Source organism: Syngnathus acus, chromosome 13 (genome assembly GCF_901709675.1).
Source record: "Syngnathus acus chromosome 13, fSynAcu1.2, whole genome shotgun sequence".
NCBI classification, from domain to species: Eukaryota; Metazoa; Chordata; class Actinopteri; order Syngnathiformes; family Syngnathidae; genus Syngnathus; species Syngnathus acus.
The window spans coordinates 5,259,844-5,283,590 of NC_051098.1; the positions used below are offsets into that span (position 1 = coordinate 5,259,844).

The window sequence follows — 23,747 nt, forward strand, 5'->3', positions numbered from 1 at the left end:
TAAGAGGGGGGGGATAAAAGAAAGCAAAAGAGTGACAGTGAGCATCATGATGAGTTTGTGGACGTGGGCAGTCAACTTGGTGTCCTCAATCCAACTACTAAATCCTCTCCACTCTTATATCTTCCTAGTTCGTACTCACGCACTCACCACACATGCACATACGTGCAAGCACACACACACACACGGTTCCACAGGCTAACATGTTGCAATTTTGCGTAGGTTTTCTCTTGGCACTCTGGCTTCTCCCACAGTCCAACATCATTTTAGGTTAATTGAACAACACACTACAGTTGATTATGGTTATCTGTTTTAATGCCGACTGTATGTTTACAAGTGTGTGGATTTTGTTTTCTATTTACAGGAGCTACAGTCTGAAGAAGGGACAGCTTGAGAGGGACTATGCACAGGTACAACTCACTGATGTTTAATTGCACGGAAGGAATAAAGAGCAACTTTGCCAGCCAAAATCTCAAGGTTATTGATGAGTGGGGAAATACAAGGCTTTTATTTGAGCCACCAGACCCCCCAAAAATGTTAAAACAACAAAATATGGCAGTGTAAATGTCAGCAAATAATGAGACTTAAATTCAGCCAGCGTCAAAGGATTAAGTGTGTGTTCTCATTTTCTGTGACTTTTTGAATTTATTTCTTTGCAACACATCTTAAAAAAGCTGCACCGCCGTCATGGATGACATCACGTGAGATGTCAGCATATGGTGTGAGATCGGAGCACACGATAGCTCAGTTCGGCAAGCTTTGTAAGCGGGTTTCACACTCTGCCTCAAAAATATATACACACAGGAGGATACGTAATGTCACCACTGCGTCTCATTTAATATTCCAGAACAGAACAAAGCAGGTGTGTGACAACAGCTCAGACCTTTTCCATGAGCCGCTGCGCCATCCTCGCTCTTTCGTGGACATCCAAATTAATCCTGACAACATACTTTCGCACTGCCGGGGTTTGGCGGTTTATCACAACAGGACCACCGATTTGTTAACATGGTGTTATTTTGTAAATGCAGTCTTGTCGCAGAGATGACACATTAATTTAAAGGGCTGCCTCGGCCGAGGTGCTGCTAAAAATAGTACCTAGTGCCATTCTATAGAGAGACAAAATGAGAGTGCTGATCTATCTGTATTATTCACCGCACAACTAACTCAAAGGTGTACTCTGGCAGACCTTTTGCTGTAGATTACCTCACACATTCCCCAGAATAGATTTTTATAAAATGAACCTTTTCACCTTTGCTTTCAGAACAGGGTCAGTGTGTCTACTCCTTGCTACCTCTTTGCCTTGATTCTTCTCACACCTTTCTCCCTCAGCACTGTCTTTTTAACCTTAGAAATAGTGGTTGCCTAGCAACAAGCCCTTGCGGGATTCAATGGATTGCTTTCTTAATTTTGTGTGTGTGTGTGTGTGTGTGTGTGTGTGTTTGTGTGATGAACACAGGCGCACGCACCCTGTATTTTTAAGCAGGTGATGAATAGGACATTGATTTTTTTTTTATTTATTGATTTTTTTTTTTTTTTTAAATGTTCACGTGCACCCTAATATTGTTGTAGAGCAATTTAATGATGCCATGTTGCCCCTGTGCCTCTCATCACAGTGCTTGGCTAGTTGGCCTCTGCCTGTTAACACATACAAACTATACTCAACACAGACATAAATTCATCCGATTAGCAGGCTTGAGAGACAGATGGAGTCAGAGAGATGGGAGAAAGTGAGAGGGAAAGGGGAGACAGATTAATAGGATGCAATCTGTAAGGGACAAATAGGCACGAGCATTTTCAAACAGAAAAATGACAGTGGACGGATGTGGCGAGAACAAAAATAGAGCAAAAAAGTTATTGAAGAAGATGTTTCTTTTAATCCTAGTCTTCCACGTGTCAGATATTCTCTCACTTTGAGGCTAGTTACAAAGAAGCTGTAGAAAGTTTTGAATTTGATCTAATGACATATGGCCAGGGGTGTGAACATTAGAGAATTCCAATTTCATGTGCTTTGTGACTGTTCAAAGTACAATAAAGCCATTCGAAGTGTTTCAGTTTCAGTCTGGATGGGGTAAAAAACAGATTTGGGAGTTTGAACAAGGCCATGGTGAAACCCAGAGTTCAAGCCAAACAGGGTGAAGCAACATTTAGGTGTCAAATAAGATGCCAGAAGAATTGAAGTAAGCCCCAAGTGTGTTTTTAAGTCGGGGTTGCAAACTTTGCTGTTATCCTCTTGTTTATAATTAAGTTCTTTTGAAGCATTTTTAAAATCCTTAAAAAGATATTTTTCTTTTAATGTTATTTTAGCAATAGGAACGAGAGAGAACGAGAGAGGAAGATTTGTTTTTCCTGTATTACCCTCCCACAATCAACATTACTGGCATAGTTTTCGGCTGGGGTCATTTTTGGACTGTACTGCCCAAAAAGGCCATCATGCTTTGTGGCTGCTTCTTGAGTGGCTGAGTGGAGTCACGTGATTGCTCCCTTTTAGCCAACCAGACACAATGTAGCTCCTCACATAAAAGCCATATGGCTTTGGCATAAAGAAGCACAGTAGAGAATGGAGAGGAAATCAAGTACTGTTTATCGATTCAAGAGGATGACGAGACAGGTTCTAGGCTTGTAGCAGACAAGCATGTAGTGTTTATTTCATACTACCTTGGCTCAGCGTTCCATTACATAATGACTCATGCTTAAGGTGGTGTCTACTGGTGTTTCCGAGCAGGGGATGATGTCAGTATAAACACCCTATTTGAAATCATGGTTTCCAAATATTTGAGATGAGATCATTAGACAGACATTAGATGCATAGAACTATAAAGTGCAGCAGAAAATGTAAGCAGATGTATTCAAAATATACCGTAATTTTCGGACTATAAGTCGCGGTTTTTTTTCATAGTTTGGGTGGGGGGGCGACTTATACTCAGGAGCGATTTATATACATATATGTTTTTTTTCACTTTTTTGGGCATTTTATGGCTGGTGCGACTTATACTCCGGTGCGACTTATAGTCCGAAAATTACGGTAGTACTACACCTGAACCTATGAAGGAGAGTAAATGTATTGCAGGGCACGAGTCCCATGATTGCAGAAGTTTTTGCTGTGATAGAAACTAGAGTTCTGAATTATGGTGTTTGTCTACCTTGTGGGATAAGGCTATCGCAGTATTTGGTTGTTGAAACTGCAAAACCTCCTGCCAGAGGCCGGCGGGCTGAACAATTCATGGTGTGGGGGTGTTGCAGACCTGGTGAACATGGGCACTTTTGGCCACACAGCGTTTGTCTGCAATATTCCTGACGGAGAGAAGAGAAGTTGCCATTTTTTTTTTTTTGTGTGTTTCTCACCACTGTCTGGAGAGGTTGCACTCTGTGGCTTTGTAGCCAGCAGACCACACGGAGATGCAGCTGGTCAGCATGCTTTTGATGGTTTCTTTCTAGAAGGGGGTGAGGAAGGTAGGTGGGAGGTATGCCCTTAGCTCACACAGGACGTTCAGTTCCTTTTTTTTTGCAAGAGCTGTGGTGTTCTGTGACTAAGCAAGAACAATCATAATCTGCAGCTAGTAGTACTCCTTTTTTTTTTATACAAGAGCTGCGGTGTTCTGTAATTACGTACATAAGCAAGAACATTCGTAATCCGCACGGCCAGGAGCGTTTGGCTATTGACTGTCTGTAAAGCATTATTGTTGATATGGAGTGTGATAAAGTCTGATGTCAGCAATCATTTCCTTTGTCTTTTTTATGTTGATGACCAGGTTGTTGGAGTGGCACCACTCCACTAGTTGCTCCACCTCTGCTCCAAAGCTTCCATATTGTCATCTCTGATGAGGCACACCGCTGTTGTTTTTTTCCACATACCTAAATATGTAGTTCTCACTGGATCTGACTCGACAGCCATGGGTTAACAGGATGAACAATAGTGGGCTCAGGACGCATCCTTGATGAGAGCCGGTACTCAGGTAGATCATGCTGGATGTTTTCCGAGGTGTTAAAATATTGAGTGGTAACAGGTCCAGTCAGTCTGGCCATCCAGGGCTGTTGGGTCACAGAAACAATGCCTATATAAAGAAGAAACAAATTGTGATTCAACTAGATTATGCTACAGACATGTGAACCTTGCAGTTGGCACTTCCAAAACACGGGCTCAATTCGGACTGGCGGCTGTTGGTTGCACATTACGACCGCCAACTTGGCTGCAGTTGCAGTGCAAATCCAGCAAATCCGCACAGCATGCGGTCTTGGCTTGGCATTGCCAAGAAGTGCCACAGTAAAAATCTCAAAGGAAATGCAAAGTGACGAAAAAAACTAACTGTGTAGAGATGAAACAAAATAATTTGGGCAACATGTAAGGGTGACAGATTATAATAAATGTGTGAAATGTAATGCTACTTTATTCTCTATTTGGCTGCACATTCTGGTCTTTGTCTGAATACACAGTCTTTCTGGTCAAAACAGGATGTGTGTGCGTGCGTGTGTGTGTGTTGTGTGTGTTGGAGGTGCACATGGGTGCGTGTAAAAATGAATACCACCTTAGCACGACCACACAGGAAGGCCATATATGGGCCACTGAGGGAACTTGAGGTAACTGGCAGATTGTTAGCGTTGGCAAGAGGATGGTGGGAGGAGGTTTGTTGCTGAAAAAATGAGGGCTGGGTCACATTGAAGATGAGGGTAAAACACCCATAGTACAATCATTAGGGTGATTGATGGTGAACATTTACAAAATAGTAATAGCTAATGACATTAGCTAATTTTGGAAGAGTGAAAAAAATGCAGACAGTAGAAAAGGAGATGAGCAGTGGTTAGAATGTTAGTGAGAGTAGGAACTGACCTTGAAGCTACAATACATTATATGATTGTATTCAGTTTCCTTCCAGTGCGTGTGTGGCTGAGTTGTCACTACTGACACAGTGACCCACTGTAGTGGATGTCGGCTACACATTCTGCAGCCCTCTGCAGTTTCTGACTGATGTGCATACTGTACAAACTAACTGTGCCTTAATTGTTGCATATGTGTGGGCTATATTATGGAATCAATATTAACAATCTCAACAAAGACAGGACAAAGTAGATCAGTGCAGAATCAGTGGGCTTGCTTCAATGGGCCTTCCATCCAGCTTTGTCAGATTTGTTCACATTGTAGAAAAATTGTGTAAATAACATGTTTTATGAAATAATTGCATTATTTATATGTTTCTCGTTAGGCTCTGCAGAAGTTAGCAAGCCAATACCTAAAGAGAGACTGGCCTGGAATCAATCCCGATGACCAGAGAACAGACTACAGGTCAGTGGGTGTCTATTCAATTACTAACTAATTTAATTTACCGTAATTTTCGGACTATAAGTCGCGGTTTTTTTCATAGTTTGGTTGGGGGGGCGACTTATACTCAGGAGCGACTTATATATGTTTTTTTTCACAAAGTTTTACTTGATCATTAACACATCACTTACTTACAAGTATAGTTGACCACTTCACATGTTATTTTTAGTATAGTTGATCACTTCACATGCTTTGATATCTTTATCTTGAACATATTCAAAACATGAAAAATAGAGAGAAAAAATCAAATAAAGTAATTAACACTTTAAAGCGCCATATCCTCTGGACATGTCTGTCACCAGGATGACATAAAGGACGAGAAATTTGATCGATGGATTTAATGATTTGGAGTGACACAAATGGTTTGATAATATTGTTGTTTATGTGATAGTTATTTAAAATATAGTTTATATATCGTTGTATGGGCCTGTGGAATAATTTGAACTGCGGCGCGGCACACGGCATTGTTGACAAAGGACGATCGATGGATTTAATGAATTGGAGTGACACAGATGGTTTTATAAACGTGTTATTTATGTAATAGTTTTTTTTAAATAACTGAATGTTACGTCAGGCCCGTTCTCAGCTCCTCGTTTGTGTTTGTCACGTTAGCATACCGTATCGTTTAGCCTGTTGTTGCTCGTTCATGTCTGTTCTTGGTGTTGGATTTTGTCGAATAAATTGCCCCCCAAAATGCGACTTATACTCCGGAGCGACTTATATATGTTTTTTTTCACATTTTTGGGCATTTTATGGCTGGTGCGATTTATACTCCGGAGCGACTTATAGTCCGAAAATTACGGTACTCATACATGTGCAGATTGCATTTACAGCCAAACAAATCCAGGCCTTCTTGGTGTCATTTCTCTTTGCTTGATAAAAAGACATTGAAACATGAAGAATCATTATTTATGATACTTGAATTTCTGTTCTGTGGTCAATTTTTAGACCTTAGCTTTAATACAGAATCATGCATCAGCTTATAATATTGATTCACAGCCTTATAGTGATGTATAAAATTTAAATACAGGATAACCTAACTATTTCTCATTAGTGTGTGAGTAACTGTGCTTATCCTGTCCAAGCAGGAATGTGTATGCAGTGTGGCGGTCCTACTTAGAGGGTACAGTGCAGGTGAGCCAGTCCAGACTCAACGTGTGTGACGACTACAAGAGTCAAGTTTCGGATCCTGCAAAAACTGTCAGACTCTTCAAGGAGCAGCAACTAAAAAAGGTAAGTAGTTACAAGGAGGCTCTGTAAGTGGCCGTTTCAAATGTGAAGATCTTTGCTATTACGCGAGGATATGCTTTCATAATGATTTTACCCTATCATGAAAAGTTATTTTCCCTTACTTACCCCTTTCTTCTCCCCTGACAAAGATCATCGATCAGTTAAGTGGCATTCAGGCAGAGCTGCAGGAGTCGGTAAAGGAACTGGCAAAAGCCAAGAAGAAATACTACGATTGCGAGCAGGTTGCCCACGCAGTACGAGAAAAGGCGGATATAGAAGCCAAGTAAGTGTGTGTAATTTGCGTGTAATAGAAGAAGTATGCAAACATCATACTTCTTAACCAAACATCAGCAAACCCAAATATCTTTTTATAGTATCGGCTTAAGGTTATTTTTCACTCTCTAACTGAAGAGGAATTATCTTCCGGCAGGTTTTTTTGGTGAGTCACAGTGCCATATTGTGTAGACTGCATCGATTGACCATTCAGCTCTTCACTGCCACTCAATAGAAGGTTACAGCTACTCCTCTGCCAAGCCATTTCATTTCAATTGAGAAAAAGAGTGATGCGTTCGTCACGGCCTAGCACAAGAACCAACACTTGGTTTTCATTTTTGTATTCTTGTGTGTTGCTGCGCTCTACTTGCTGCTTTAAAAACCCCAATACGTACCCCCATTGTTGGACAAATTAAAGGTTTACCTCACTTTACCTCATTGGGTTTAAAAATATATAGTATATCGCATTCAGGCAGACATGTTTACATTTCAGAGAGAAATGCTTTGCACATTTTGGTAAGTGACAATTGGATCTGTTCAAGGAAGAAGAAAAAACACAGTCAGCACACACTCTGTTATCATTTCTGTTTGATGTCACAGTTGGATGAATTATGATGGCTGCATTGGGCTGAGAATTATTGCTGTCAAGCCACTGCAGCCTTGAGATAAATTTTCATTATAAACCACAGTTATGACATAATTCTTATGGCGTGGGATATCAGATGTTTTCTTCTTAGGCCTCGATTGCGACACTGTCCTCCAAGTAGATAACTGTTGTACTGAATTACCATTAAGATTCACATTCAGAATTAATGTTTGGATTACATTGGAAAGCACAAAGGCAACTAAAAATGCTAAATTATGCTAGGTCAAAACTAATTTATTGTTTTTTGTATGTTGCTCTCTTTTTAGGTCAAAACTAGCTCTCTTTCAGTCAAGAATTAGCTTGCAAAAAGCAAGTGTAAAGGTAAGACGGTTTTTATACTGTCAATCGCTATGCAACATTTGAAGCTGTTCCAGTTTACCTCTTCGATGAGCGCTAAGACTTTGCCATACATGGGGACTAAACACGAAGTTGAAATGGTGTCTGTCGATTCTGTCTTTGCAGTTGAAAGCAAAGAGGAGCGACTGCAACTCAAAAGCAACACAGGCCAGGAATGATTATTTGTTAACATTAGCCGCTGCCAACGCTCACCATGACCGCTATTACCACACGGACCTGCTCCACTGCATTCAGGTATCGGGCAAAATGATTTCAAGATACAAAGTCTCAGGGATTCCACCTTGGACCTCCTGTTTCAATTTCCTTAAATCCACGCACTTCATGTTTCATTTCATCTGTGCTTTGTGTTACCAGTAGCTTCAAGGCAGCTACGGTATTACTACAATGACAGGTTCTTTCATTACGTGTGGCTTAAGAGTTTTAGTCATGGCTCATGTCTCGAGGGAATTTCCAGGAAAGAGAACTTTTCAACTAGAAATCAACCCAATCTGAGGGAAATAAAGGTTCAAAGTCACTTTTCCTTTCAACATTGCAGGAGAATTGTCCCACATACAACAAAACAATTTGATGACATGACATCTTTGGGTTTCTGATTTGATCCCTGCAGTGCAAATGTAGAAATTGATTGCACCAAATCAACATTAGTAGAGCTTAGCAGAACTGATCATGAGCATTGGAATAATTGGAAGGAGTCAATTTTTTTGTGAAGCATACCAACCCTAATATCCAAATACCCAAGTAATGAATCCAAAATTGTAGAGAGTAACAGGAAGTTAGACATTCCATTCCATTAGCTGCTCCATCACAGGATTCTATTTAGTCAAGTTTATTTTTAGAGCCCTTCATCATAAAAGCAACTGAAAGGGCTTCACAAGCTATTTGAAAAAGATTAGCGACATCCCCTAGTAAACCCCCCATTAAGATAAAAATAAATTGCAACACTAGTATAGACAAAAAGTAAATGAATATTTTGGCCCTGAAACGTGATATTTACCATCCTCTTCAAATCTTTCATTCAGTAGGATTCTACTGTCACCCTCCATTTGGTTCTGTGCCCCCCTACATACACTGAAGCCTGAAGTGCCCATGAGCATCGACACTATGAGGCACTCCTGAATAATAAATCAGCAGCTCCGAGTAACGCAAAGCTGCAGGGGATTGTGCACACACACAAACACAAGAACGTGCACACATACGAGCGAATGCGGGACAGTGCCAGAGGAAGCCAATCTGCTAGTTCTTCCTCTCCCCAACTTGAGCGCATCTTCTGTCCCAATGTGTCCTCAGATTCATCTGTTAGACACAAAGACACGCAAGTCAATTCACAGCCGCTCCGTTTCTGCTTCTTTGAACCATGTTTATCGCACATGCATGCATTTAGCCCAAGCACACACACACATAAGCAAACACACCAACTCACTGGCTGTGATACAGGTCTTTTCCTGGAAACTGACTCATTTCATTTCAGCGCAACTGCAAATGGATTTTAAAAAAAAAAGTTGTGGGACGAGAAGAAAGCGGGGATAAGCATCAAGATAAGGAAACATTTAGAATGAAGTCAGCCCACCCATAATGACATAACTTCCTTTAGTTGTCTTACATTTCATTTATAATCCATTGTGTGTGGACAAACATTGGCATTATTCATGTCGAAATATTTGAGAATTTGTGTGTGCGTGCGTGCGTGTGTGTATTGTGCGCGACTACGCACTGTGCCTGTGTGTCGGATTGTTGTGAATTGGCATATGAACCTCTTCACCTCCTCTTGCAGCTGTAAGAAAGAAATCCAAAACACACACACACACACACACACACTCAAGTGTACGCACACACATTTGACGTGTATATCCGCTTGCTTTCACCATTTAAGTTTTATACCTGCCAAAATCTCCACTTTTCCTCTTTTTCTCCATCACGTCCTTGTTTTCATTTGTTGTGTATGGTTTGGGAGAGTGTCTGTACTACATGGAAACTACACTAATTTAGAAGGTCATACTCCATTCACAAGGTCTGTGCCTGAATAATGATATCATCTGTTAAATCAAACACACTGATGTCTCCCACAGGCAATATGAATAAAATGTGTCCTCTATATTTATTTTTAAGGATGATGTAAATTCAAAGTAGATAACCATGCTGTTATTTTTTCCCTGTCCTCCAGGCCTTGGATGGCAGAATTTATGAGCATGTGAAAGACTACCTGATAGCATTGTGTCGCACCGAGCTGGAAGCCTCACAAGCGACACACAACACCTTCCAGTTCCTGTTAGACAAATCTACCAGGGTGAGTAAGAAGGAAGTAAGAATCGTTCGCTCATTTATAACAGGAGAATTTAGGCAAAAGAAGTACCAAAAGTTGCTCTCTAATATCAATCAATTTTGACCTCTCAGAGTATGTGTTAGAAATAAGCAGTTGTTTCTTACATGAAATCAAGGCTGCTGATAATCATAATGGATCAACACAGCAGCACTTCTTGAGTAACAAATTTGCTCAAATCATTTGGGGGTAAATGATCTGATCAATGTTCCTCCCACTAGCTTGTTTTACAATGCAAAATGTTCATGTCTTTTTGTTAGATAATGCAGGAGTTCAACCAGCAGTTGTTCATGCAAGAGAACCCAGTGTTCCATAAAGCACACGACTTCCAGTTCCAGCCCAGCGAATGTGACAAGGTGAGACATAGTGAACACAACGTTGTCCTAATGTGCTTGCTTGTGTGATCGTGTTAAAACAGCAGGACTCTCTTTTTTTTCTTCTGTCAAATCCATCTTGCTGGCACACATTCACGCATGCACACATCCTTCACTAAGTTGTAAATCTGCAATTTTGACACATGCCTTTTTCTTTCATTCTACTTTTGGCATACAATGCCTTACATCATCTTTCATCTTGAAATACATAGAAACTCCGATATGCCGTTTTTGAGGTGATACACTTATTCTATGGAAAAAGAGCCCCTTTTGACTTCTTTTTCATGAAATAGGTGTTTCTTTGTGTTGACAATTGCTCTTGTCATTATAAATAATGGCTTGGGGTTTTCGTGCTGTTGTCTATAGATGAAGTTTCCAATGTTGCATTATTCCGACAACTTTTATTTCTGAAGTCTCACTAGTGTAGCACTCCTTAAATTTATTAATTACCACTCAATATATTTCTTTCAATTACTATTCTCTTGGCATCTCTAGAAAACAGATGAGCTCCCGATACATAATGGTCCTTTCCTGTATTCTCCTGATCCTACTTAACCTTTGCTAATACTTTTCCCTGACACTTTCCCACTAACTACTCCTTGTGTTTGTGTTTGTTTGGTTGTGACTCTGCTCCTGGCTGCATGTGCCAGACTCTGAGCTCGGTGCAGCAACTGGTGGACATTGAGCCTTCACCCGTCAGTGCCATGAGAATGACCCTGGCACAGGTAGCCATAACTGCCAGCAAAAGCCGTGGATCATCATTATTGAGACATTTTTGTCTGCTCTCTCATTGTAGCATTTCATATGATGTGTACTCACTCTGTCAATAAAATGCACGCATAAACACTGTTGAGCTTTGCAGCACATTCTTAATTTCTTAGAGTACGAAAATGAAATGTTTCTTTCTGACTCCAGCTAAACAGCTTCTGCATGTTACAAACCCAGTTTCGGTTTTGCTGATTTTCTTTCAGTTCTCTTCTGTTTGCATATGTTTGGCCGTGTATTTTCCCGTTTGTTTACTTATGCTTGCACGATTATGTGTGTGTTTGTTTTATTAGAGTCGTCAGCTGGAGTCGGAGATGGGAACCACAGAGGAGCACAGTCTGAACAAGGAGGCCAGGAAATGGGCGACACGAGTAGCCAGAGAACACAAGAATATCATTCACTACAAGAGAGTGAGACATTGCAATATACCGATTGCATAACATAAATTATTAGTTTTATTTTTAATATATCTACTGTTAAGTTTGTATTTTAAAAAAAATATTGTTTAGCTGGAAATAACAAAAAAACTGGCAAAAGACTGAGATTTTCAAGCGATATTAATTTACTATTTATTTTTGTATTATTTGATTATATAATTAATTATTTTGATAAAATGTTACATCTCTCAAATAATTTGTACTCTTCCTAAGTCTAAATCGAAGTCGCTGGCTAAAACTTCCCATGTCACAATTTGCTATTTTTTTCCCACACATCTATACTATTGGTCAGTTCACTTTCTTCTTCATTTTCAGCCAGAAGATACCCTTGCACTAAATACAAAAATCACTCAAGAATAATTATATATTGTATATATATAAAAAAAAAATGTATTAACTTGGGGTATGTGTTTGGTCAGTCACTAGAGGAGTGTGAGAGTCATGGCCTACCCCCCACTGAACAAGGCCGAGCAGATCTTGAGATGAAGATAGAGGAATCCAAAGAAAACATACGCAAAGCTGAGGTTTGTGACTTTCTTTCCTTTTTTTCTCCCTCAGACCAACACTTAACGCCGCATGATATTCAAACATTGATGCAGCTGGTTTAGTTACTTAGAGGGGGCTGAAAATGACCCGCAGGTTTCCTACAGTCAGAAATTACATTGCAACATAATATACATTATAAGGTTAAGGTTACCAGATATAGTTCCTTGACCTAATAAAGGCAACATTTTAGAACAGGCTAAAGTCAAGTTTCTTTCACCCTTGATACATTGTCACTTTGCCGTCTACCTCACTTTGCTGAGCTCATTTCTATATTTTCCTTCTCGGCTAGTTCCCACATGTCTGACACCCTCTGCTGGCAGATTTTCACAAATGTGTCTTCTTCGCACAACAAGAATACACTATTAATAACATGCACTTCGACATCATGCAAACATAGGTGGTGCAAGAACCGGCTGTGTAATCACATCCCTTTTCATAATGTCTCCTGCTTACTCTTTCTCTGTACAACCCTGTGCTCTTCCAGGTCAGCACTACTTTGATTTAGCTTATTCATATTTAATGAAACGTCTGCATTGTAGAGCTCTTATCGGAGCATTATAAAGGAAATGAAAATAGTGCTACTTGCATGAATCCATTTTTTACCATAGATTTATGCGCATAGTAGTTGAAGCACTTTTCTCTTGGACCCACAATATAATATTCACTTTGCAGACAGAATAATAAAATATAGAAAGAAGATACTGTAAGAAAAGGAAACAATGAGCAGTGTTTAAACATTATGCTTGTCACTACATTATGATGAAATCTAAGAGGTTTCCTTTGTACCTAAATCATGCATCATTATTAATGTAATAGTTATGAAATGCACCACAATGATAATTTGTCTGCATCTTATCATCATTCAACATTTGAGGAAATAAATGACAAATAAAAACTAAAGGCTACTGTTTTAAAGAAACACATTTCCTTATGGGTCCAGCTGTAACAGATAAATACATTTAATACCTGCGCTGAATTTAAAGTGAGTGAGAAGAGTTGCTACAATTGGTCGGGAATCAAGTCTGTTGCGTTTACTCCCACAACGGCTCAAACACCCTTCTCTAACTGCACCCGTCTATGAAAACAGCAAATAAATGAAAACTCTTTGCGCCAGACTTGCGTCAGGCTCGTTAATACGGCCCCACATTTCTGCGTCGGATTTGATCCCTTCCTCCAGAAAGTGACAGTGCACTTGAGGTCTTGTGTTTATTAAGCAGAGCTGAAAAACTGTCAGTGTTTGTATGCAGTCAGACATATTTCGATCTATCAACAGTCATTGTGCAGTGTCAGCATGAGAGACAAACTGAAGGAGCAGGTAATGAAAGAGGACAGCAATGAAAATGCAGAGAAGACGACGAGAGGATTAGAGATGAAGGAGAGAAGAGAGGCAGGCAGGCTGGGATTTCCTACTCTGTTTATAGCTTCATCATATTGTCTCATTAGTAAAGAAGACGGCACATATCTAGTCCTGGCAGCTTATTAAAAGTAAGTTGGGATATTAAAGTAAGCTGTCTGATTTGAATACTTTATCCCTATGGAAAATTTGACTTTGACTGATTACAAGTTGTTGGATAGAGCTGAACTTTAAATGGCAAACAACAACAAAACAATAGCTCTGTTAATTTCAGACATCTAGCATAGCTGTAACAGGAGCATTTGTTTCTGAAATCAATTTGTCTAACTCCATTACTGAAAGTCATCATAAATACTAAATTAATGATGTTATAGAAAGCAAACATTTAAGCGTATTAAACCAAACAAAATTGTCATTAGAATAAGACATTTTTAGCCAAGACAGATATGCACAGCTCACAAAATTCAACACCATCCTCAAACAATTCAGACTCGTCTTCAAACAATGTAAAAACGCTTATTTTGCAAGGATCATGGTTTATACCGTATGTCAGTCTATGTCGTTTACCAGTTGCAACTTTGTCTTGTCTAACATTCTTCCAAATCTTCAAAAAACCAATATTAATTCTGAACTTCTTTTCTGCTCATAACAACAACCTCATTCAAACAATCATTGTCCCATGTTATTAATTTAGATTCTGCTCATAACAAGAAATTAAAAATGATGTGTAGTTTGTAGTCAATAACATGTCGGATGAGTTTAACCAGTTTCCTTTCTTTCCTTAAAGACAATAAAATTAAAAGCAGAAGCTCGGTTGGACCTCCTGCGGCAAGTGGGCGTAGCTGTGGACACCTGGCTGAAGAGCGCCATGAACCAGGTATTTTTAACTCTGTCCTAAATGTGCGTTGAAGATTCTTGCGGCGTGAGCTGCAGTCGTTCTGTGTCTGCAACCTAGGTCGATGCACGACTGCTTGAATGCTGTGTTTCACGATGAAGGTTTTTTTTGTCTGTGTGTGAAGGGCCTCACTCTCTCTGTGCATGTAGGTTATGGAGGAGCTTGAGAATGAGCGCTGGGCCAACTACACTTCCCATGATCCCTCACTGTCGGTGAGACAACTCCTCACGTTTGTGTTCCTGCTCTCGTTGTCATAACAGCATGTTCACTTTTGTTTGAAGCCGAGGTGTTTTTAAAAAATATATTTTTAAAAGGCAGAGATTTTGTCAACACATCTGAAGGGTTACATGAGCAAATCTCACATCTTCAGGGAAGTGTTGAACATAATCACCACAGAACTACATGTCTATATCACTATGGCATCCAGAGAAGCATCTGAAGTTCATCCATTCATTTTCTATTGTATTTTCCTTATTATAGTCAAAGGTGAACTGGCCTCAATTCCGGCATTTTCTGAAATGGTCAGAAATAGTGTCAACCAGAGGCTTCCATTTTTTATGATCTAATTATGAACTACCCAGCCAGAATAGCTCTCCTGACAAATCACCTCTTGAATGATGCAAAGTGTAACATAATTGATTGATCTCCGCCTGACCTAATTATCAATCTGACCATCCAGCCTATTAAAGAAAAAAGAAGTACAAAAATATTAAATCTCATAGCAAACTCAACAAGGCAAGATCATCTTTTTACAGTCATAAAAAAGTTATAGATTCAAAAGTTATACATTCAGCCGACATTGAAATAGAGATCAATGTGCTCACATGACACTACAGTACAAACACCAGAGTGATCCTCAGCAGAAGGATGACGAGAAAGCCTGTGGATGACTGGTGACAGTTGCAGAATTAGGAGACTTAGATGGAAGCTTTAGAGGAAGTCGAGTGGCAAGGGTGTAAAGGTGAAGTGATAATGAAAAGGTAAATTTAGATGCTAAGGTGAGAAAAAAAGAGGGCATTAGATGCATGAAGTGCAAATTATTTCGCTTCATTTACATTCATGATAAACTAAGGTACGGTATATCTCATGTACTTTTTCATGCAATTGTGTCTTGCTAGTCAACACTAAAGATCACAGTTGTTAGCAACTAAACATTCCTTGTGGCGTTGTATTTGGTAAAGTTCAACATTTGTCTAATAACACCATCCCTTTTTTTCACAATTTAGCTCAGACTAGAGGCGGGAGGGACTTATGAGCAGTTCTCAAAAGCAGTCAATTTTGCCTCAAAGCTTCCTGATCACAGCTAGAAAGTTGAAGCTCAAGAGCAGGTTCACCTTTCAACCTGACAATGACCGCAAGCATCAATAAAATTAATCAAAAATGACTTGGGTAAGAACATAATTCGGTCAGATTTAGTGCAAGGAAGAGTGTGCAAATGTTGCCAAATCAATATATGCAAAGCAAATTTTTTTACACAAAAATACTGAATGCTGTGATTGATGTGTTTGAGATATGCATGGTACTATAGTCATTTTTTTTAAGAAAAAAAAAAAGTACCTCAATATATCTTTTTTTTTCTGAGTTAAAGTGGCCCATACACACTCGGGTATTATGTTAACTGTGTCAACAGAAATCTGATGACCAAACACAAACATTATTGTGGAAAGGTCAGCGTGCTGCGACAGCGCCTTCTGCCGAAAGATCACATGACCTTCAGATAAGCCAGTCAAATGCGCGTACAGCAAAAGTGGGAGGGGCTTGATCATATTTGTCTGTTACCCTCCACCTGTGTCAAAAAGTTCATGTCTCACAGAAAGGAATAGCTGAGGCAGTTTTTTAGGGGGGAAAGACAACATGTCACCTGAATAGTTTATTTTTTTGTTTGTTTGTAACAGGGTACAGTTGACTTGGAGCGTGAGGACGGTGACGAGTGTGAAGAGAATATGGAGGTTTTTGACGACAGCAGCTCCAGCCCTTCAGGAACCCTTCGCAATTACCCACTGACCTGCAAGGTCCTCTTCTCATACAAGGTATGAAACAATGCTGGAGAACATACAAAATGCTCCCAAAAAAAAAGACATTTCCTTCTGGAACCAGGTTTTAGTGCAGAGCAGTAAGTGAGCTAAACTAAACAGAATGTTGATTTATACGTAGCTCTAAACACTATCACACATCTCTCTCTGTGTCAGGCTTCTCAACCAGATGAGTTAACCATTGATGAACAGGAGATGTTGGAGGTTATTGAGGATGGTGACATGGAGGATTGGGTCAAGGTATGTGAGCACATATGCAACGTTCGCACAAATGAGCTTCAAGCTTGCAGTAACAACAAACAAGTTGCTAACTTTTTAGGTGCTTGGGTCGTGTAGACCTGCTGAGTATAGATTTTTTTACGTGTCCTCCACAGGCTCGCAATAAGACGGGTCAAGTGGGTTATGTTCCTGAGAAATACCTCCAGTTTCCTGCGTCCAACAGTCTGCTGAGCATGCTTCAGTCACTGGCAACACTGGACGCTCGGTCACACACTTCTTCCAATTCAACCGAGCCAGAGTTGCACTCTGGCTGTGTCAACGGGGATGCTAACAGTAAGTTAATAACAAAATATTTTTGATTTATTCATTTTGAATTGCTCAATTATACCTTTAAGATAAACCTTTCCTGAATGCTTATTTGGCATACAGTAGATTACAGTTCACCTATTGCAGCCCAGCTAACATTGCCATAATTTTTAGTCTATTATGAAAGTCCCAGTATATTGCAGTAATCTACAGTTTATAGTATTTTTAAATGGGTTTTTAGTTTTTTATTGCCTAATGTAATGCCCTGGTGTGTGAGAAATGAGAGCCACAATCAAGAACAATAAAAATTAAACACGATAAGCACACACACTTGGAGACATTCACGAGTTGACAACACCCGGGGCAGTTTTTATGTTCTCAAATATGTTTACAATGTGTTTAAATAAATTCCAATTTAAAAAAATGTGTGGTGGGGTAAAACTGTATAAAAATGCAAGTGGGTCAAAAACGCATGCCTGCCAATGATGGTTTTTCATTTTATTTAAGTTTTGCATTTTATGTTTCGTCCGACCAGGCCTGTGTTTCCACCACAGTGTGTAACTAATATATAGTAGCTGCATGGCATCACCTACACAGTATGTCAATGACTACAACAAAAAGATGAATGCAACACAATAGAGGGCAAAAAAAAAACACTCACAGTCATCACTTACCTTGAAACTAATGAGACTGGAATTTGCTGAGATGTATATTGACATGCCACAGTTCTTCTGGGCCAATGTTTTTGTGACGATTGTGGCTTTTTTTTTTTTTTTCAACAAAAGTGCACCAACAATTTTGTCTGTGCTGTGTGTACAAAGAAAGGAATATTACTATGCTGACTGTGTAACCAAAAGCAGGCTTTGTTCTGGGGCTGCTGTGCTACACGTGGCCTGTGGTGCCTTGATTCTATGGGCTACAATTACATTTTAAAACAGTGGTTCTTAACCTTATTGGAGGTACCGAACCCCACCAGTTTCATATGCGCATTTACTGAAACCCTCTTTAGTGAAAAAAAGATTTTTTTCAAATTCAAGACATCAATGTTTATTAATATAATAAAATGAGCTGTGCATGAATATCCCCTTGTTCAAAGAACATAACCAACACAATGCATGAACTCAAAACAAATGACATACCTGCAAATCAATGTGACTTCTGCTGTTGCCTTTGTGAGACCAGTTTAGATATGCGTCGTCACGAATTTACACAATAAATCAGGTGTGTTCGGACCGCCACAGTGGAGGCTCTGCCGAACCCCTGAGACCGACTCACCGAACCCCTAGGGTTCGATCAGACCCAGGTTAAGAACCACTGTTTTAAAACCTTGGAAGGCAAAGTAAGAAAGAAATTTGCTGCCGTGAAACGATAAGGAAAAATATCCAATACACAGCTAAAAACACCCCAAATTGGCGAAGAGCAAAACATTGGATTATTCTGAAGTGGCCCGCTATGAACCCCGATCAAAATCCTAACCAACATCTGTTGAAGGAGCTGAAACATGCCGCCTTGAAAAGAAATTCCTCAAATCTGAAACAACGTGTTTGCAAAGATACAAGTCATAAAAAGATTCAATGCTCCGTCTCTGTGGAATCGTTTTTCCTACTGTGTGTCTAATTGCTGTCCATTATTCTCCCCACAGCGGTGTATGTGCGAGCACTTTACGATTACGAAGGCCAGGCGGAGGAGGAACTCTCTTTCTCGGAGGGAGCAGTCATCCGCCTTTTAAGCCGTGACACTCAGACCGATGATGGTTTTTGGGAAGGCGAGCTTAATGGAAGGGTTGGCGTCTTCCCCTCAGTTTTGGTGGAGGACCTGACAGAGAATGGAGAGACCGGAGTGGGCGGGACAAATGACATACAGGTAAGATTGCCTGCACACTGTTTTGTGTCAGTAAGGTTATTGAGGCTTTCTGCACAGGCAATGGCAATACTTTCTACTGTTTTATTCTAAAGTATGTCAAGGTGACACATAAATGGGATGTCACATGCAGTAATCGTTCAATCTAAATATCACAGACAACATGCTTCGATTTTGTACCACTGAAGGTGGATTGTCAGTCTTTAGGAGCTTATCTTACTGTGCCATCTGCTTCCATCATCAGTGTTTGTTATTTCTGTCAGCAAGACATTCACCAACACTGCATTAGTGCTATCGTGCTCTGATGAAAAGAAAACTAGCGCTGCAATCACATCTTGGAGACTCTTATCTGTGGCACTGGCCCATTAGAGTGACAGGAAGGATACAGCCTCTCCCCTCCCAGATGCCTCTAGACATAACACTCAACAAGTTTCAAGAGTGGAAATTTGCTCACCGAATCCTGCACGATCTGATAGCATTCAACGCAAAACCTGCAAAGAACATTTCCACCACGGCAAACTACTTTTTAAAGTATCTGATCTCAGTTGCATGTGTCTCCAGTCAGTGGTTTGTTTATACAACAATGAAAAAATCCACATGGCTTTTCCAGTAAACCAATGAAATGTAATATGTTTATTGATGATGACTGATGTCCTCCTATAGATTTCTCCCTCTGCGAAGCTGCCATCATCGCTTCCACCTCTTCCGCTGTATGATCAACCTCCCATAAGCCCTTTCACCAGCCCGGAGAGCTCTACCCCGCCGTCTCTCCCTCGCTCACCCTCTGCTGCACTCAACGGGGATCATAAGCTTCCACTGCCCGCCTCATCACACAAGGGATCGTTAAGCACCACCAGTAAGCAATACAAGCCGCACTTTTTCTGCAGTAAAGTACCAGGACAGCTTTTGTAATGGCTTTTCTCTTTTCTATTTAGATCAAAATTCTGGGAGAAGTTCAGTGTCACCTGGGTTTCAAACACAGCTGCCTCGATTCCCACCTGAAGGAGGTCCAGGCAAACTACGACCTGTTAGTATGCACAGTAGAAACAATGCTGAAACAATTTTGAAACAAGGGAATTAAAGAACACATCATTCCATTTTGACCACTAGGTGGCAACACGAGATTGCATCTAACTGTAAATTTGAATGACGAAGCAAAAAGGCTGCCAAATCTTTGCTGAAGAGATTAGAAAGATGGTATTGAATGTCTCATATTACAAGATTACACTTACTTAATATTTGGGTCAAACTTAATATAGTATAACCTCAAGAACAATCGATTTTTAAGGTTCAGGCTATCGACATCCTCAAAATCTCATTCTCTGTTTGTCTCTCAGGTGCGTGCTGCCCCTCCCCCACCCAAACAGCAGTCTCGCCGACCACATGGAAAGAGCGACAAGGCTGAGGAAGTGGAGATCACACTGGTGTAACCGAGACGCAAGATGGCACGGGGTTTGACACGATTCATAACATGCTTAAATGATGGCAGACTATATCCCACGAGCACGTCTCTGATCTTAAACTGATGAGAACGGAACTGAACCATATCAAACAATCTCGTCGCCCAATTCAGCTAGCCCTCTTTTTTTTTTTTTTATCCCCAAGTTGTGGAAGAGGGAAGAGAGGAGTGTGAGAGAGGCAGGAGATCCATTCAAATTTCCTCTGTATTTGCTTCCTAATGAAGTGCAGTAGTAGGCTCCCCAGAAGCCCTTGTGCATCCTCCCACCTCCTTCCATTCTTGCCTTAAAACCTCATCTCATTGGGCGGGGACCCAGTGCACACTGAAGAGGAGGACGAGGAGGATGAGGAAGAATGTTTGCAGAGGGAAGGAGTGTTGGACAAGATTTTATGACCTCATTAACCTTACTTTTTTCTTTTTAGCAAATGCTCTTTTATTTTGACGCATAAATATTGGTGACTTGAGCAAAAAATTTGTACGTTATCACCAATCAGTCAATGGAATATGTTTGAGCTCCAACACTTAATTAACATGATCAGGTATGTTTGAGTTCTTGTTAAGTTTCACACCCTGAGACTCACTGCCCCTCCGTGTTGATAGCAATTGACACCGCTGTACCACACATCTGATTATGTTAATGATGCTGCCGGACAAAAAGCAACTTTTGTGGGTCCTGTCTGGCGAATAAATCCCAACCTTCAACCTATGAGCATAAATTGGTTGCATATGAAGTTCTATGCCCATAACAAGGTCAAATTTCCTTTCATCAGCTGATTGGTGGTAAATGCAAAGTCTCTGCCAGGTCATGAGTGAATTTCCAGAGGCTTCATAAAAAGTAAGCTTTAATGAGAGTAAGCAAGGACGTCCCACCGCTTGCCATTTATAGTTCTCGTCATCCTCCAGTACGTATTTCATGTGTATTAGTACAGTACATTACTGTTGTCACAGGAATGTTAAACGCAGAGTTTCATATTACAAGAGTCGCCTAAATGAACAGAAGATGTTTCTTTTTCTGAAAGGGCATTGTAAATATAGTTGGAAGGAGGACTGAAAGGAAATGAGAATTGGAAAGAGAGAAAGGAGAGGCTGGATCCTCCCTTCTGCTCTTCCCTCCAACTCTTCATTCTTTCTACTTCTCTGTACTGATAGTTGGCAGTGAGTGCGACTCGGTGGCTGTCATTATATTCACATAAGCATACTGTATGCAGTTATGCCATATTACACACACACACACACACACACACACACACACACACTGTATCTTCTGTAAGCATCGCCGATTGGTTGACTTTAAAAGCACCGAAAGACTGATTTGGTATTGAATTTGTTGTCATGTTAATTATACGGATAGACAGTATTTCTGGCATAGAGGTCTACTGTGGTTTTTTTGGGTTTTTTTTTTTAACGCTTGATGGATCGATTCATCAGGATGAGTCATTCCATCGCATTTGCCCCCATAACTCCCTTCGCATTGCATTGGTTCTTTACCTGACAATCTGTGTGTTCGCACCAAGCACCGTAATTCATCATTCCTAATACACCTTCCTCCTGTGTTTGTTCAGTGTTGGCGAAAAGAGATCAGAAGCGCTGAATGGGCATAATAATATGAATAATATTCAAAGGGCGGCAAGTTTAATTCTCTTTTGTGTCTCACTCCAAACTCTTAATTAAATACCCTTCAAGCCTTTAAACTACTCGCCAAATGGCAGCGTAGCACTTTTATTTTTTTCTACATTTCCGGCAAGTAGCAGCACCTCCACTCCAGAGCTGATGCCAGGGTCAAATTTCTTTATTAAGAATCTAAGGTGACTTTTTGGTTTCAGCGTGACTGATGTTTTCATTTCAATATTTTCAAAAGAGACTGAGGCATTGTGGGCATTGAAATTTGCGGGTTTGCTTAACTCTAAAAGAGGATGTGTACTGTTAGGATGTTTCCAGCAAAGAATGTTTTCTCTTTGATTGTTTGTTTTGAGATAGCAAAGTGAGGTTTTTTGTTGACACCAGAGTGACTGCTTTTCAAAGGAAATTGTTAGAATTTCAAGATGCAAGATCTTACTACTTCTATACATCCCCCCCCTCCCCCAAAAAATTAAACATAGACTTAAATTGATATTTTCTTGTATAACAGTTCCACACAATTGTATCTGGAGAGTGTAGCTTAATATTTAGAACACTAATGAAATACAGTATTCACTTGTGTTTACATGTGTCGGTGGGGATAATGATCAATATAATTAGGTGGAATTTATTGGTGATTAATCTTGAAGCATTTTTCTTCTTTCTCAGATAAGTTTTAGATTGCTTGTGTTCAATCAACACAGCTTCTTCCTTCAAGAGACACAGGACAGGATATAGTTTAAAAAAAATTAATAGTGATGGAAGACTTAATTTGTGACATTCAAACTTGTTCTGTTAAATATTTCTCCAACGAAATGTGGAACCAGTTTACATAAGAAAATATTAATATATACTGTAAATCCAGAATTCGGAATTTAACAAGTAGTGTTTGATTCAGAGTGTCTATATCGTTTTGTTTTTACAATGAACAAATGGATAGTATAGCTACTTGGGATGGGACAAATGTAAGTCAAATATCCTACCATCAGATATTGGATATCGAAATACTTCCCCCCCTCATCATAATGTTACGTAGCATCCATTGTGATCATCAATAGTTTCATACACATTGGAATTAGTCATAGTATTAGATCCGAAAATTCCGTTCCCCTGCTGTTAGAAGTAATCCCGATCACATGAAAGGGGTGTGGTCAAGGCAACGACAACGGCAGCCTGTCCTTGATTTCTCTGAGATCTTAATTCATCACGTATATGATGTTCAAACTTGTTTTGAAGTTTATTGTTTACATCGGCGTCCCTGGGAAACTCAATCAGTCTATTGTAAAATGTTTTGTCTTCAGTTTCCACGTTTGAGAAACTTACCCTTTTTTTTAAAAATCCCTTTTTTTGAACAGTCGTTTTATTTTTGCCATAGTGTTAGGCCATTCGATATTTGTAGAATTATTTTATTTGTTGCGTCCACCTGTTTGGATCAGCAGCACACTTCCTTTTAATTAGTAATAAAGTGGTAGAACCACTGGCCTTCTCTCCAGTTGGACTGTTGCCACGGTGACAAATAATAAGAACAGGTGCAAATCTCTTTCTGCATATGGTTATTGGCTGTACAAAAAGCTAAGTTTGTATTTATTGTGTACAAATGTTAATTAATAAAATAATATTGGGAAAACAGCATATCTCTGTCATCCTTTGTTCTTCCGTGTTTGCCTTCCCATGTTTATTTGCGTGTGAACCATGTACTCTACAATTGTGTATATTTAACAAATGTGTTCCTGTTGTGTACCAGGCAC

General features: G+C 39.9%; 1 protein-coding gene and 1 long non-coding RNA gene across 3 annotated transcripts in view; one reads left to right on the plus strand and one right to left on the minus strand.

The window, feature by feature from the left end:
• The window catches only part of LOC119132042 (F-BAR and double SH3 domains protein 2-like), a 28,899-nt gene extending 5,268 nt beyond the window's left edge, over positions 1 to 23,631 (plus strand). Inside the window, exons 3-22 of one of the 2 annotated variants that reach the window (XM_037266918.1) lie at positions 362 to 407; positions 5,196 to 5,275; positions 6,400 to 6,544; positions 6,691 to 6,824; positions 7,727 to 7,781; positions 7,923 to 8,051; positions 9,979 to 10,101; positions 10,395 to 10,490; positions 11,159 to 11,233; positions 11,567 to 11,683; positions 12,130 to 12,234; positions 14,398 to 14,487; positions 14,655 to 14,717; positions 16,401 to 16,535; positions 16,695 to 16,778; positions 16,913 to 17,090; positions 18,706 to 18,926; positions 19,587 to 19,779; positions 19,859 to 19,950; positions 20,261 to 23,631. In XM_037266918.1, coding sequence (XP_037122813.1) covers positions 362 to 407; positions 5,196 to 5,275; positions 6,400 to 6,544; positions 6,691 to 6,824; positions 7,727 to 7,781; positions 7,923 to 8,051; positions 9,979 to 10,101; positions 10,395 to 10,490; positions 11,159 to 11,233; positions 11,567 to 11,683; positions 12,130 to 12,234; positions 14,398 to 14,487; positions 14,655 to 14,717; positions 16,401 to 16,535; positions 16,695 to 16,778; positions 16,913 to 17,090; positions 18,706 to 18,926; positions 19,587 to 19,779; positions 19,859 to 19,950; positions 20,261 to 20,353 — 2,254 coding nt within the window. In that variant the 3' untranslated portion in view covers positions 20,354 to 23,631. The remainder of the gene's footprint in view (positions 1 to 361; positions 408 to 5,195; positions 5,276 to 6,399; positions 6,545 to 6,690; positions 6,825 to 7,726; positions 7,782 to 7,922; positions 8,052 to 9,978; positions 10,102 to 10,394; positions 10,491 to 11,158; positions 11,234 to 11,566; positions 11,684 to 12,129; positions 12,235 to 14,397; positions 14,488 to 14,654; positions 14,718 to 16,400; positions 16,536 to 16,694; positions 16,779 to 16,912; positions 17,091 to 18,705; positions 18,927 to 19,586; positions 19,780 to 19,858; positions 19,951 to 20,260) is intronic. The other variant, XM_037266919.1, reaches the window with a different exon arrangement.
• LOC119132063 lies at positions 8,578 to 9,655 on the minus strand. Its single transcript, XR_005099785.1, has 3 exons — positions 9,569 to 9,655; positions 9,238 to 9,290; positions 8,578 to 9,110 (listed from the first exon to the last, which is right to left on the minus strand). It is a non-coding gene; the product is annotated as an uncharacterized LOC119132063 (long non-coding RNA).
• Positions 23,632 to 23,747: the final 116 nt, after the last annotated feature.